The 15,242-nt window shown below is 36.2% G+C and overlaps 4 protein-coding genes and 1 long non-coding RNA gene across 16 annotated transcripts; 3 read left to right on the top strand and 2 right to left on the bottom strand.

Annotated features, from left to right (window-relative positions):
* Positions 1 to 2,912: 2,912 nt before the first annotated feature.
* LOC118433851 lies at positions 2,913 to 3,874 on the top strand. Its single transcript, XR_004833616.1, has 2 exons — positions 2,913 to 3,485; positions 3,571 to 3,874. It is a non-coding gene; the product is annotated as an uncharacterized LOC118433851 (long non-coding RNA).
* A 2,028-nt stretch (positions 3,875 to 5,902) lies between these two features.
* Positions 5,903 to 7,074, top strand: LOC110863595 (28S ribosomal protein S36, mitochondrial). The gene is made up of 5 exons (XM_022112944.2): positions 5,903 to 5,933; positions 6,116 to 6,178; positions 6,395 to 6,440; positions 6,544 to 6,740; positions 6,836 to 7,074. Exons 2-5 carry the CDS (start codon positions 6,140 to 6,142, stop codon positions 6,857 to 6,859), a joined length of 306 nt encoding a protein of 101 aa, XP_021968636.1. The 5' UTR covers positions 5,903 to 5,933; positions 6,116 to 6,139; the 3' UTR covers positions 6,860 to 7,074.
* LOC110863594 (beta-hexosaminidase subunit alpha) lies at positions 6,898 to 9,639 on the bottom strand. The gene is made up of 8 exons (XM_022112943.2): positions 9,305 to 9,639; positions 8,968 to 9,211; positions 8,761 to 8,888; positions 8,489 to 8,655; positions 8,382 to 8,420; positions 8,166 to 8,281; positions 7,851 to 8,067; positions 6,898 to 7,752 (listed from the first exon to the last, which is right to left on the bottom strand). The coding sequence occupies exons 1-8, from the start codon at positions 9,506 to 9,508 to the stop codon at positions 7,158 to 7,160; spliced, it is 1,710 nt and encodes a 569-aa protein (XP_021968635.1). The 5' UTR covers positions 9,509 to 9,639; the 3' UTR covers positions 6,898 to 7,157.
* Positions 9,640 to 9,909: 270 nt separating this feature from the next.
* On the bottom strand, positions 9,910 to 11,550 carry LOC110847193 (N-acetyltransferase 9). Of its 11 annotated transcripts, none has more exons than XM_035848912.1 (4): positions 11,429 to 11,550; positions 10,440 to 10,643; positions 10,161 to 10,367; positions 9,910 to 10,084 (listed from the first exon to the last, which is right to left on the bottom strand). In XM_035848912.1, the coding sequence occupies exons 2-4, from the start codon at positions 10,630 to 10,632 to the stop codon at positions 9,942 to 9,944; spliced, it is 543 nt and encodes a 180-aa protein (XP_035704805.1). In that variant the 5' UTR covers positions 10,633 to 10,643; positions 11,429 to 11,550; the 3' UTR covers positions 9,910 to 9,941. The 11 variants fall into 11 exon arrangements, with proteins under 11 accessions (XP_035704805.1, XP_035704818.1, XP_021949794.1 ...); XM_035848925.1 differs by having other exon boundaries at positions 10,161 to 10,342; positions 10,426 to 10,643; XM_022094102.2 differs by lacking the exon at positions 11,429 to 11,550 and adding an exon at positions 10,982 to 11,224.
* LOC110847185 (WW domain-binding protein 11) lies at positions 11,534 to 14,792 on the top strand. 2 transcript variants are annotated; one of them, XM_035848862.1, is made up of 8 exons: positions 11,534 to 11,725; positions 11,832 to 11,905; positions 12,046 to 12,301; positions 12,423 to 12,771; positions 13,362 to 13,543; positions 13,606 to 14,129; positions 14,199 to 14,281; positions 14,371 to 14,792. In XM_035848862.1, exons 2-8 carry the CDS (start codon positions 11,874 to 11,876, stop codon positions 14,487 to 14,489), a joined length of 1,545 nt encoding a protein of 514 aa, XP_035704755.1. In that variant the 5' UTR covers positions 11,534 to 11,725; positions 11,832 to 11,873; the 3' UTR covers positions 14,490 to 14,792. The 2 variants fall into 2 exon arrangements, with proteins under 2 accessions (XP_035704755.1, XP_021949760.1); XM_022094068.2 differs by having other exon boundaries at positions 11,534 to 11,905.
* Positions 14,793 to 15,242: the final 450 nt, after the last annotated feature.

Below are 15,242 nucleotides of genomic sequence, written 5' to 3' on the forward strand. Positions count from 1 at the left end.
GGATGTGGATAGGAGTACAGCGAGCTAATTTTGTAGTTTGTCAACGTGTCAGATGTAATAGTTGCCTGTCATTACGAATTGTGTGTACGTCAAAGCACATGCAATCAAAAACCTGCTTCCTCATTTTCTTGATCCAATCAATTCTTGCATGTTGATGCAGGTGTACGCCATGTTTACATATAAAATGGTACCATACCGTACCGTACACTTTTGGAGGATCAATATTCCAGAGATAAGTGTAGACTCATTTGACGTACAATAGGTGGTCCCACGTATAAGGTTATTAACGTTTGATTTTAAATGAATCGTATTAGTATAAAATTGTAGTTTGTGGAAAGTAATTATACGAATACACATGAGTGGCACAGACAGCAAATAATGCATGTGCCTTAGCGAGTGAAATTGGTTGGAGGTTAGCACCACATTGGCATTGATATCAAATAGATTTGAAAATTAATATGCTGAATATAAATATTCAATTTTTCACTGCAATGAGATCCAATAAAAACGAATCTTGGGTCGCCTCAGATTATGTACAAGAGCTTGTTAGCAGCTCGTTATAATCCACAACAATCAACCATGTACATTATGAGAGCATATTTTTTTTGTTGGAGTCATTTTCATGTCACAAGAGATTTACACCATCGTAATTATAGAAATTCTTTCATTCTGGCGTTCTGCTTTGTTAGTTTTAGAAGATCACACAATGGGTTTCAAGAACGAGTGGGTTCGTGCTGATCTGTGCTGTACCGTGCAATTTTGTAATTATGTTTCATTATTTTGCATGACTCCTAAGTCTGGTGCCTGGGAGTTGTTATGCTGCCGATGTACACTTGGTTGTCCTTTGTAGCTCTTTAATCGTCAGCATATACTATTTTGAGATGCTGCTTCATATTTATATAGTTCAAATCGTCTACATATTTACCTGAGAATATATTTTAAACAAATTTACCCGGCTTATGAATGCTTATGAAAAGAAACATTACCTGCTTAAATCCTTCCCTCACGTTCTGCAAGTATTTTAAAGTGTACCACAGGAGGAGTTCATATTTGTTGCCAAAATTAAATACAGGTGAAAGTAGGAGTGTAAATATTGTTGGTCCATTTTTTTATAGGAATCATGATACTAGTATTATATAATTTTTTCAAGTCTAATTTGAAGGGTCTGTGACAATTAATAACATTTTAATGTTTACCCCAACCACAACCCTGACTGTCACGGGTCGGCCAATCACTAAACCGATCATGCCCGATTTCATAGGCATAAGCTCGGGCTGAAAATGGATAAATCAGGACATGTTAAGTGTTGTAATTAACACATTTACCTTGGAAAATGCAACCTGTTTGTTGCTTGTCATATTGCAATTGAAACACTTGAAGATTGGTCGAGCAAGAAGCTGTGACATTTTAAAACGGGATTGTGTAATCTGAGTCGAAGACAGATTGCTCGTTATGCAAATTTGAATACCAGGAGGACTGACAATGAGTGGAAGTTCAACCGTTTGTCACGCGTAAAGAAGAATATGTGCTAACAAGCTTAAGTACATATGCCAGGAAGCATAATATTCCTTAATGATGGCGACTGACCAACTGACCAGTTTCTTAAATTTTGCATTGTCAGGTGCGGATAAGAGGAACAAGACCACAATGATATATTTAAGAAGCTTATATTTTTTAGGTCTCTCTAATCACACTCTGGTTCAAGTCCCGTTACGAACAATTTAAGTAGCATACATTTAAAACCTACAGTGTGCAGTGTTTATATAGCCCGAGTCAGGGACAGAGTCCACTTCTAAATGTTTGTCACGTGACCGGTACCAACTACTAATAGTAGTTGGTACCGGTCATTTTTGACGATTGCTAATTAATTATTCTCAATCGTCCTACAAATTTTCCCATAATCAAGCATGCAAAAGTGCATGCAACAGTGCAAAAGTGATTCTTTAACCAATTCCAAAACCCCATGTGTCCTCCTGCCAAAAAAATCTTAAAATTTACTTCACATTTATTAAGCTGATCTAACCCTGCAGGATCACGCCAACTTTAAGTCGTCTACACCCGTTTTCCAGACCAGTGGGGGTGATCCTACTGGGTACTTAAAAATAATAATTCGGTCGTTATGACATCGCACCTTCACTTTAGTACACAAGTATGACCAATTTCCCGAATATCAGCTACCAACTTTTAAAATAGCGAATTTTTTGAAACGGTATGGGTCACCCTCTAGGCTACTCTGGTTCCACTTTTTTCGCTTTTAACTTCATATACTTCCAGACGAAACCATTTAGTATCATGCACCGTACCGAATTTCATCTTTTTAAGACAATTTCTAAAACTCGGTATGGGCCACCCCCTAGGGTCGCTCCACATAAAAATTTTACTAATTTCACTTCATATAATTTGATTAGGAGCTAATAGAAATGTCAATGGCAAATTTCAGCTCGATTAAATGACTCAAAAATCGGTATGGGTTACCCCCTCGGGTCCCTTCAGATATAAATTTTACTAATTTCGTTTCATGTTTTTTCATTAAAACCCATAAACAACCTCTCTACCAAATTTCAGCTCGATTAGATGATTTTCAAAAATCGGTATGGGTCACCCCCTCGGGTCCCTCAACATGAATTTTTTTCCAACTTGAATTCATATTCTTTCATTAGACACCATTAGCAACCTCAGTGCCAAATTTCTGCCTTCTATGACGATTTTGAAATTTTGATGTATAATACCCCATCCACCTATATGGCCCCCACCGGTCAACCACTTGACCGATTTCGCCCATCTTCGAACTTAACTCCTCATTTGCCCTATACTACATGTGTACCAAATTTCAAGTCGATAGGATGAGTTTAACGAGAGTTATCGTAAGACGGACAGACGGACAGACGGACGGACGGACGGACGGACGGACGGACGGACGGACATGATGGTTCCATAAGCCCTGACTCGGGCTAAAAACTACATATATTTTCCTATGCATATTTATTAATGAATTCTCTCTCATTTGATTTGTGGGACATATTTTCTTAATTTTAAAGCTTGTTTAATTATTTGAAGGGTAGAATAACTTGACCGGGTACAGTTGGTAGTGCATGGAACTACTTATGAAATTATTGATATTGAATTCATTATTGATAAACAATTATTCGCAGGTTGGTGGAGGCAAATAATACATTTAGTAACTTTGGTCTTTAATAATTGAAAGGCTAAATGAAGTCAACCGCCAATGGCGTGGTATGTGGCAGGGTTACATTTTTCCAAAGTTGGAATAAATTCCCATATCCTCTTTGGTTAGGGTCGAATATGGTCATTGTCCTTTCTCTTCCAGAGTTTCAAAAGTCTTATTGACTGGTAAAATAAATCGGGTCCAGAATTATCGAATACAAAGCAATCGCAGAGCAACTTGTACATATTTTATGAGACAAAAGGAGCTCTTCTGGACAAGGCGTAATGATGGCGTTGCCCACAAAATAAGTCCAATAACGGTGCGATGGTACATATGTAGTAGCATCTGCCAAGAAACATTTTAATCTCGTCCTACACGGCTAATTTATTTTTATTTTAACAAAGGGCGATGTTATCTGACAACGAAAAACCTGGAGTAGGTGGGGTCGACTTGACCAGATTCCTCAATATTTCTAAACTAGGATGCATCAGATATCCAGAAAAAATATTTTTAACTAGATCCGGTCACGTGACAAACATTTAGAAGTGGACTCTGTCCCTGACTCGGGCTATATAAACTACTGAATTATGTGTACATATGTAACCATTGTAAGTAATGTCGTCTACTTATGTTCGCTCTACAAAATTGTGTTTGAATAAAACGGCAAAGTAATACAATAGTTACAAATAAAACAATTATCTAAAGACATTAAGTAACATATTTTACTTTTAAATGCATATTAAATTTTATGTATAAAATGAACCATAAATTTATATCTCTGCCATCTGAGAATTGAATAGTTTACGAGTTTTTTTAAGTTTTATATCTATATTAGTGATCTCTATTCTCATGATATAAATCTTGTATGGAGAATTTTTGACATTTGCCCAGGTTAATAATTAAAAACCCAATTCTACATTTAAATATCAAAAGAAAATCTCTAGCAACTTTTTCCTGCCACCGACAGATATACAGATGCAAAATACAGCATCTTAATATATATGTAGGTCATAGGTGTGTGCATACGGGTAAAAAGCATGGTTTGAAATTTTAGAGGTTAGGTGCAATTTCCAGCCTAATAACGTAGTGTAGGCTGTCACAAGAGCAATTCTGAATAGCAACAAATCATGAGCATGCCATAAAATTAAAAAATTGTGTCTTAAAAAATCATTTGGGTGACTGAATTCAAAATAAGATATGCATATGTAGGTATGTACTTCTGCATGTTCCTATAAGCAAGTAGGAAGCAAGTATTCAATGAATGTTTCATCCTCACGATCTACAACGTTACAAAAGCTTACAATAATGGGACCAGTGAACAAGATTACTTATTGTATTAAAAGAGTAGCAATACTCAACGCGCCTGGTAATTGCCTTTTAATTTGAACTTTCTCTCATTTGAATGAGAACAAGAGGATAACTCACCAGTCACTCGCAACTATCTTCCTCAGGTGCCTTATTGTTCACTTTTACAAATCGTATCCTCTCCTCCAATTCTCTCCAAGAATTAACGAAACAAAAAGAGTGAGGAAAGGAAGCGTGTGTGGTCCGACTTTTGATTTTGTAACAACGCGTAGGCTTGATATGCTTACTGAAGAGTCACATAGAACTTCTATGATACATAGAAGTAGGAAAATGGAAATCTCAGACAATATAATCTCATCCCTGTATGATCTTCAAAGTGTTTGTAAAATAATATTCACATTCACTTGAAAACATGTGCATATGTACATTGACGCAGTTTCAATTAGCGGGTTTCATTTGCAGCTATATACTCATATACTCTCTACATCTGTTGACCGCTAAATTGACTAAATTCCGGTCTAAAAATTTCAAAACAATTCTGCCCGTCTTCCACAAGTCGTCTTGCACAACTACTAATGATATATGTGTAATTCCGATATTCTCGATCATGGAATAAGATATATGCCTAGGGTACTATGCCTAGGCTATACTGTTCTCAACTATTTAGATATGAGTTATTCACTAACAATGAAGGTCTCACAACGTAGTTTTTTGACAGATTTCGACAAAACTAGTGTCAATCGATCACAAATTCAATACGAAATTTGCAAAAGACAGTATCTGCCAAGGCAAACGCTTGGCGGAGGTATTTATTTGCATCCAAAGAGGAAAAATTAGTAAATTTGGAAAGTGTAAAATTTTTAACAGGTTTTTGGCCCAAGTCAGGGCTTTGTCTGCCCGTCTATCGATTACGCTCGTAAAACTTATCCAATCGACTTGAAATTTGGTACACATGTAGTATGGGACAAATGTGGAGTTAATTTTGACGATTAGCAAATCGGTCAAGTCGGTCAAAAATCGGTCAAGTGGTTGACCGATTTTGCTCTGTCCTCTGTCCCATCTCAGTTCAAGAGAGAGGAAAAATGTTCAAATGAAAACCTCTGTCCCCCACTCGGGTTAAATGAAGTAAACATTTTAGGTTTTAAAAACAAAAATTTGGCATATAACTCGGCCCTGGTTAAGCAGGGTCGTCTGACTGTGAACAATAATTTCTAGATAGAAATTATTTATATCTAGAAGTTCTCCAAGGATACAATGGACCCTCCTTATTAGAGTGATGAAGTGCCAAATAATCTTTAGGGCTCTTTTCAATATCGGATAAGGTTTCATAAACATGCCAAGCATAAATGCATAGCATGATCTCCAATCGCCTCATGCATTCCGGTCCGGCAGGATTTTAATTACTTTCTTCCCTTGATTTTGGAAAGCTAAAGTCTGCTCCACAGACCGCGAAGGAAGTGAGGTAAGAGATTGATCTACTTTCATCACAGTTTTTTAGTGTTGTACTTTCTCCTTGTACATTGGACAGAGAACTTCCTGCTTGTTTCTTAAAACAGGTGATGGTTGACCTGTCGTTATTGATAGTTATTGATTACCAAGTTATTCTATTAAGTCATTGCTGATTTCATGTCACTGTCGAACAAGGTCAAGAGCTTCATCCAATCTGTGATGAAACCGTCACCTTCAGCCGTGTCGCAGGCTTTCAAGGTATTTCAACTTTCTCCAGTAAAGATTCCCCACTATCAACCATTCATTTGTTCCCCACTAATATTTAGTCTTGGTTGTCGTCACATACAATCGGACCAACTATGCTTTTGCCACGTTATTCAATACCAGGAATAATTAGATTCGATCAGATTGCAGATTATTGTTCAGTAAAGTAGTAGTATAAAACATTAATATTTAATTGCTTTGTCTCCGCAGAGCCTCAAACCCCATGTTCCTCTAATCAAATTTCGCAAAGGATCTGGTAAGGGAAACTACAATTTAACGGCGACATAATGTCATCAATGAAATGTCATTGACATTTCACATTTAAATTTTGGTGGTTTCTGGTTCTCTTTTGAATGAAGGTACTAGTCATCATGTTGGCCAGGCAGGCCCTACACCATCGCCGGTCGTTGCAGCAGCAGCAGCACGATTTCCGAGTGCCCCTGCCACCCCTCTCAAACAAAATGAAGCTTATCAGCTACCATCGATTGAAGACTGGCAGTTGCCATCTCGCTTTCAACGACGTCCTTTAGATGAAGAAGAAATTGCTTTCATTAATGTAATTTTCAATTATAAATTTTACAAATACATAGACCAAGATTTATTCAATAAGCAGGATTCTTTGTAACAAAATTTTATGTGAACAATATTTAGAGAGGCGGTCCGGACAAGCTGTAACCAAGAAATACAATAATTATCTAGCTAAATACGTAGTGAATTTGTTAGAGACGACAACCACCCACCAAAAAAAGGATGCCACTGTTCACCTCATCGATCTGTTCTGTTTGGATCGCAAATGTAAATTATCATATGTACATAAATTATGACTCTGAAAGCTTTAAGTCTAATGTCTAATAGTAGGTCACAACGTCGCATTAAAATTATTAAAATTATCGAACAAGTCTACTTTTACTGAATTTCGACAGCCAACCTTATGTCTTGCTATTAATTAATACCTACAACATGGGTATATTGCCTAGTCCCACGATACTAAACAGTATCCGGGCCCGTTGACGGGCTCTACATTATATCCTCTTTGAAGCAAACGACAACGATGTTCCTCTAGTCGTTTTTCTGCATCTTGGTGATCAGTGACATTTGCACTTGACCACAATCGTTCTGCAGGAACACTCGCTCTCGGCCAGAGACGAGGAATCAAATTAGTAGAGTCAACATATTCGCTCCACATGGCGGCTCCACCCCCGAGTACTAGTTTCTTTTGTGCATCTGAACCGTTGAAATTGTGTGGGTCACAGGAATAATACTTGGGCCAGTCGATTCCATAAGAAATATAGTTGAGATACCAGCACGAATACACCAAAGCTCTATAGCCAGCGGCCGTGACTTTGTAAATTTCTTTAGCAAGATTCTCCCCCTTCCATATATGCACAATAGTGTCATTTTGAAGATTGACTCCAATGTCAAAAACTTCTTGCCAAACCACGTAAGAGTTATTTGTAGGAAATGTTTGGACGATATCAATCAATGTTTGCATATGATATCCTTCCAACTGGGTGTAACTTGTAAAGTTCATTTGCTCCATGAAATCGGAGATGTTAGGGTTGCTTTTCCTACAAGTAGCAAAAAATTAGTATGCTGATGTGGCAAAATTGTGTCGTATAATAATACTACCAATGTAAAATGCATGTAAAATAGCATATAAAATTACCAGCATGTGTGATCGACTTCATCTCCACCCAAGTGCAAATATTTTTCAGGAAATGTATTGGCCACTTCTTCGAAAAATGTTCTTAAAAATTTATAATTTGCTAAATTACTGACATCAATTGGTCCAAATGTCAATGTTTCATCAGAATATTCGATTTCATTATTGTAGCACTCAGTTAATAATCCAGGAACTCCTGGTCCCCATGATTTAGTATGTCCTTAGTACATAAGTGTTAGATTAGTCTCACTTTTAATTTTCACAAATGCATGCTATTAAAGTGTAATATAACTACACAGTATGTACGTATCTTATTACCTGGCGTATCAAATTCAGGTATGACACGAATACCTCGAACTCTGGCGTATTCAATAACATCCTGAATATCTTTTTGCGTATAGACATGTGTATATTCATGGTAAGCTCCTTTTTCACTATTAAAATTATATATTACACACGTGTCATATATGTATTTAGGTTAGGGCTATTAAATTGATTTGGTAGAAAGATGGTATAATTAATTATAATGCTTACCTAATCTCTGGAAACCGTTTGCTTTCATACGGAAATGATCTATATTTTGATTTACATAATTTCATTAGAAAAGTAATTAACGGCACAAAGAATATGTGTTATTTTACTGGTCATCCACGATGTGCCAATGAAATACATTATATTTGTTCATGACCATCAAGTCTAAGTTTTGATATAAAACTTTCATTGATAAGTAATGTCGGGAAGTGTCCAGCAATACTGATCGGAAAGAAAATCTTGGGTAGTCGAGGATAAGAGCATTCTTAATTTGTAGCTGTCAAGTAAACAATAATTATTATAAGCTATTGACGTTTTTACCGAATGCACGGAGCTTAAATGCAAAGTGAAATATAATATTAATCTTAATAGCGGTATTTACCGCTATAAAATCATCAGTTGGGTGAATTAATTGAGAGAAAGTCTCCAGTCCCCTTAAAATTCCCCAAATCGTTGAAGACGCCAGATAACCTTCGCCAGGCAGATCGGGCGTATCTATTCTCAATTCATCTACAGATAAAAATGATTTTTTTCATCAGCCTTCGTATGTCTACATATCACAGGAATTAAATATTTGTTAAATACACACAAGCTTCTTCCATGTTATCATGGGGCACTGATTCGCAAGGACTCGACAATTCGATTTTGAGAATATTTAAATATCCATCAAAGTCTTTGTTCGCTTTCCATGTTTTATTTTGTGCAATGGACGGTGATGCATCCTTCGAGTTTCGCAATCTGGAGTAAACCTTGTAGTGATAACTGGAGCGCAATATGAGAGCGTAATATCGTTTTGAGGCATGGTCGAGTATGTCACATGAATGCCTCGTCACCTAAAATTATATCAGTATTTAAATATATGTACGTAAAATTTGAATTCTTATTGTTCATAGTATTGAGTACGATTAATTAAATTAACTACTAACTTCAAAACGGAACAGTGAGGGACGAATAACCAGAAAACCTTCCCCATAAGTTTCAACTAATTGTGGTTTCGGCCATGGTTGTCCCACCGACGCTTCTATTATTTCAGCCCCATCCAAGAGTTGGCCTTTACAAAGTAACAACAGCATTACAGGAGATGTTGCCAGGAACGGGAATAACCAGATTTGAAAAAGCCTCATGCTCATCGTAGATATCGCATGCACCAGAGCAAACTTGAAATGACCTACGCCTACAAAAAGTCAACAGTATTTTAGTTGAACCAACCGTTATTCTAAAATGCAAACTAATTGTAAGTCACCAGGAACTGTTGGAAGGATTATATTTAATCTTTCTCAGTAAACTGGGACGCAGACTCAGCAGTCCTATGTACTATGTACATAAAGCAAATATTGGCTTCTGGCTGTTCCATATAAGTTTTTTTTTAACAGAGACGGTACGGTTCTTGCATGCAGTGGGTTGCTTAATCCCTTCAAGTTATAGATGTATGACACTATTAATATTAAATTAAACCTTGGTCTACAGTTCGCTGTAAATCATGGATGAGTGCTAGAATGGGCAACAAAGTTGTTAAAACAACTTTCGTACGTGGCTTTGATAATACATAAATTCAACGTCATTTTATTCGTACAATAGAGTAATTTCCTCAAAAACATCACTTTTTGACACAAACTTGTACCCTAATCTCTCAAATAGCTTAATACTGGATTCATTATCTTGTTTAATTTTAGCAAGAAATTTTCTCTTTCCTAGGTTCTGACGAGCTGAAATGTATCCATAATAAATCAAGGTTGGATTAAAATGTGGCTGCATAATCTATGCCTAAAAATGTAAAATTACCATAGTCCATCATTAATTTTAAAGCTTCTGAAGCGAGTCCCTTTCTTCTAAATTTTTTATCAGCAATCATGATTTCGATTTCTCCAACAGTCTCATCGTGGTTGTCGTCATTGGAATTTAGAAATAAATTAGTATCTCCGACCATGCTGTGCACCTCGTCCGCCGATTTTTCATACAAGTCTCTATTCAGGATGATGAAGGTACACTCTGAAAAATGCCTTATGTACATTAATGAAAACGGGGTTTACGTAGAATATGGCTTTACAAATTTTTGGGCACCCGTACTATCAGCATCTTCCTCCCAAGTCTTCTGCATTTCAAACTCCTCTTGAAGAGTGAGACGTTCTGATCCTGTGAGGTGGAGAATCTCGGCGTCACCCATCCAGTCATGGTACTTGGCGACATGCTCACGCCTGTATGGGACCAACACCACCCTCTCTCCAAATATCTTCAACCCAACGTCGTGCTTCATATTTGGAATAACTATAAAACAAATGAAGAACCCTACTAAATATTAAATATGAAATAAAATTATGCACAATAAAAACAGATATGGATGCTTATAAATATACGTTGCATACATGAGATATTTTTCATGATATAGGATAGATTCGAACATAGGCGCAGCCACGAGGGTATAGCAGGGTGGGCATTCCATATAACGTTATATGGAATGCCCACCCTGCTATACTCTCGTGGCTGCGCGCCTGGATTCGAAAATATATTATCTATATGTTTAAACAATATTATTGATTCAAAGACTCCAAACAAAGAAGACCAAATAAAATTAACACGTACGTATGTTCGTATGCTATAATTACTTTTGTTTATTGCTCAGTTAAGCAATAATTTACTATTCTTCAGTTGTGATATATTAAAAAATTATAATAAGTTGTTTTCTAATTGTGCCGATATAAAACTAAAGTGAGACTTTTGACCACTGCATGTAAACAAACTAAACCAAACGTCGGTTATTTATTATTTTAAAAAATCGAGCACTTAAGAAAAAGGCATCAAGATATATTTATATATTACGAGTAGTTTAGCTCGCATTTGCGAACCACTTTTATAAGCCCGTCGGCCAATCTCAACCTGCCCCCAGTGGTGCGGGAGTCAAAAAAGCAGATACACACACACACACACACACACACACACACACATCAAGTGGCTACTCTTTGTATGATGTGCCACTTTATAATATATATTTTTTTTAATTCCCATTAAAGTATTTTAACGTAAAATGAGCAAATTTGTTTGTTCTTACTTACAAAAATATTGCCGACATGTTTATGAGATACAATATTTATGAAAACCGAGATATATCGAAACAATTGAAACAATTTTGAGGATACATAAAATAGCATGCGTACAAAGTTTATAGTTTATACTTTTGTTATATACAACTCTATGAGTTTTACCCTATAAAAACTATTTGTCATCAAATGAAAAGTCTATAAATAAATAACCAATGTCTGAATTGTGAAAAATCTTGGGAAAAACAAGACGTCGTAGCGCCGCTCAACTTCAACTCATTTACAAACATTGGGACGAGAAACTTTGATTTGGTATTATCGCCGCTCTGTTATTTAGCAAAAGACTACTCTTTACAAAAACTAATTAATTCGGTTCATAAAAATCCACAATAAACTGAACAATCTTTACACCTATTAGTATAACTTATTGTGGAGTTTCACCAACCTCTTAAAAGTCAAGATGGGTAGAAGAAGCGTCAAAAGTACAAAAAGGTAATTGAAAAATAAGAGATTCATTAACAGTATCAGCTAAAATGTGTTCAAAGTTGAATACCGTTAATCTAGGCCCCATGATTAAAATGACGAGCTTGTGCATATGAATGACAATATGAATTTATTTATTTTTCTGTTAGTGGGAAGTTTATGAATCCTACAGACCAGGCGAGGAAAGAGGCAAGAAAAAAGGAATTAAAAAAGAACAAGAAACAACGTCAACTAGTTCGAACCGCCGTCTTAAAGAACAAAGACCCCGGAATCATAATTAAGGAATTAGACAAATTGGACGAAATTGAATATAATCCCACTGAAGCACCTCCGCTTGCAGACAAAGTATTGAAAGATAAAAGGAAAAAATTAAAAGAAACGTTGGATAGGGTTATGAAGCTTTATGTAAGTTTATTTTTCTTTGAACATGTGATATCTTTAAAGAGATTTACTTATTATTTATATCTAATAAGAATCATAGTAAAATATTACAATAATTCTTATGGTTTTGTTCTACAATTTGTAGCAAAAAGATAATCCAACATATTGGAGTGAGCTCAAGCGGATTGAATCAGACTATGAGCGACGTAGATTTCATCGGATTCAGTTTTTTGAGGCTGTGAAACAGGCAGAAAGTGTGAGCAATGTTGAAGAAATTCCTCTTCCAGATGCCCCAGGGGACGGGACGACAGAGTTGGCAAATATTCCCTTGCCCGATGGTGGTCCTATTGCTAACACCCCTCAACTACCACAAATGCCTGGACTAGGAGGAATACCATACCCTCCTCCCATAGAAGTTCACAGTATTTTGAAAAAGGCCCCAATGGTTTCCGTAGCCCCTGGAACCCCAACCTTTCAAGGGAGAGATCCTCCAGGTGTGCCTTAATTTATTATTTTAATTAATTTGTAATCTAAAAAATATTCAGATAACTACAGGGTATTTTAAACATTATATTTTATTAATCAATTCATATTTACAATTTTATTTTCAATAATTTACAAAAACAATCTAAAATTAGTAAAATTACTAATGACTTGAACATTGAGAAAGTGGATTGGAGAAAATCATTTGCAGGCTTGAAAACAACTATACTGAAATCAAGGCTTTCTAGAATATAGATCAACTTATCTATATAAAATTAATCGGATTCCTTAATTGTACACTGTACAATTAAGGAATCCGATTAATTTTATTATCATTTCAATATGTCGTGGCTCCCACGGGTAGAAATATCCGACCTTTGGTTGACCGGCTCAGCTCTGTCAAACCGACGCGCAATCACAGCAATTCTATTAGTGTTTTAGACGATACGCCACCACAAGAGTCACTTTAATGTTTGTTTGTTTGGTACACAGATGCATGAGATTTGTAATTCTTTAGTTTCATTTTATCATTAGCTTGCTGCATAAGTATATCAATATAGTTGTTCTTGGATATATCTAATCATTTTCATTTACACACCAGGTGTTCCTTGTGGCCCCCCTCCTGACCTTAGTGACATGGATGAACTATCAGATGATGAAATGGAAACGGAGCCGGAAAAACCAAAAATAATTGATAATAAAAGTAAAGGTGTTAGATTTTCCGATACTACCAAGGATGATGAGGATCACACAATGAGTGAGATGGACAGATTCATGAAAGAGGTATAATAGTAGTGACTGAGTAAACTGCCAGAGATAAATGACGTGCATAAATATGTTAACAGGTTGAGGAAGAATTCAAGTCAATGAATGAAGATGACCTTCAACCGCCTGGGACAGAAAGTGGCAAGATCCCAGAATCTTCAAGTAAAGACCCAGAGGAATCTGAAGAGGGCCTCGACGAAGATACTGAAATGCACTCAGATCTTATTCCACCTTCTAGTGGAAGCGACACGACAATGACAACTGCTTCTGGGTCTTCTTTAACGTCGATGGGAGATGCGTCCTCTTCTATAAGGCCTCCTCCGGCCCCACAACAGCGTCCAGCAGCTCATCAACCACCATTCTTTCCACCTCCACCACCGAATCTAAATATGCCTCCGAATAACCGAATGAGATATCCACCACCATTACCTCCAATGATGAGACCTAACTTTGGTCCTAGACATAATACTTATCTTCCACCTGGAGGAGGAGGAGGAAGGTTTAGACAACCTCAGCGATCCAATGTATTTTCTGGCTCACCTCAAATTGTTAAATCAGATAAAATTGTTTCGGACTCAATGATTCAAGCAAAGCCACAAATTAGGTAAGAAAAATGACATAATACTGATGTCATGCCATGCTATTGTTTAACACAAATTCAAATAATTCTTAGGAGCTTGAGTGCTGATGTTACAAGATTTATACCCACTGCTGTAAAAACTAAGAAAGATGAACCTGACAAACCAAAACGTCCAGGTATTTTATTTCATATTAAATAATTTTATATAATAATAATATTCAGATTAAATGTGGGCCAGAATAACAATTTATTTATTTTTCTTTAGAATACCAAATTGGGCAATCGCATATGCACTTTAAAGGACCACAACCTCCGAGACCACCTCAACAAAGCAAGGATGATGCATATGCTGATTTTATGAAGGAAATGCAAGGTCTCATGTAATTTCTAAAAAATATCAAAATAATGTTTTGCTAAATTTTATTTGGAATTAATTATAAATAGTTATTTATGGTTAATAATAAAATGTACTGAAGCTATATTTTTCATGACTGGCCGCTGTATTGCTCGAAAGACTGAGTTACAGATGAATTATGTCACTAATAATTGTGTTGCGACTGGCATAATTGTATATTAAGTATTTTAACCAATTTTATTTTCAATTACTTGCAGCCAAAAATAATATTAGACAATTGAGTGAGACGAGATAGAAATAGTAATAAAAGATACATATTTTCAGCATACTGACATGCATTGCGTTTTAGTAGAATAAACTAAAGGGCACATTAGATGATGATATTATTAGTCAGTATTATTAGTACAAATGAAATTTCAAAGAAAAAGCAATACAGATACTTTTTAGTGACATTTACACTGACAGTAATATTGCTCAGGGAGGCATGTATGTATATATGTCCATATCGTGTTCAAATAGCAGTCTTGAGGTAGTCTGGTGTTTTTCGTCATTTAACTTGTGAGGAGGATTGACCATCTGATTGCGCTTTCTTGGCTTGTTTCTCCCGTAATAATTGAGCATCTCTGAAAATAAATAAACATCAAATTTGTTTTAAAACCATTACAATAAAGGCCAATAAACACATAATTTCATTTCAAGTCGGTCACCTTTCGCGGCGCTGTTCCAATGTTAACCCAGCATTTGCTCCCTTGTCGTCAGCCCCCTTCTTTTTGGACTGTTCC

This window comes from Folsomia candida, unplaced genomic scaffold, assembly GCF_002217175.1.
Source record: "Folsomia candida strain VU population unplaced genomic scaffold, ASM221717v1 Fcan01_Sc001, whole genome shotgun sequence".
Lineage (NCBI taxonomy): Eukaryota > Metazoa > Arthropoda > Collembola > Entomobryomorpha > Isotomidae > Folsomia > Folsomia candida.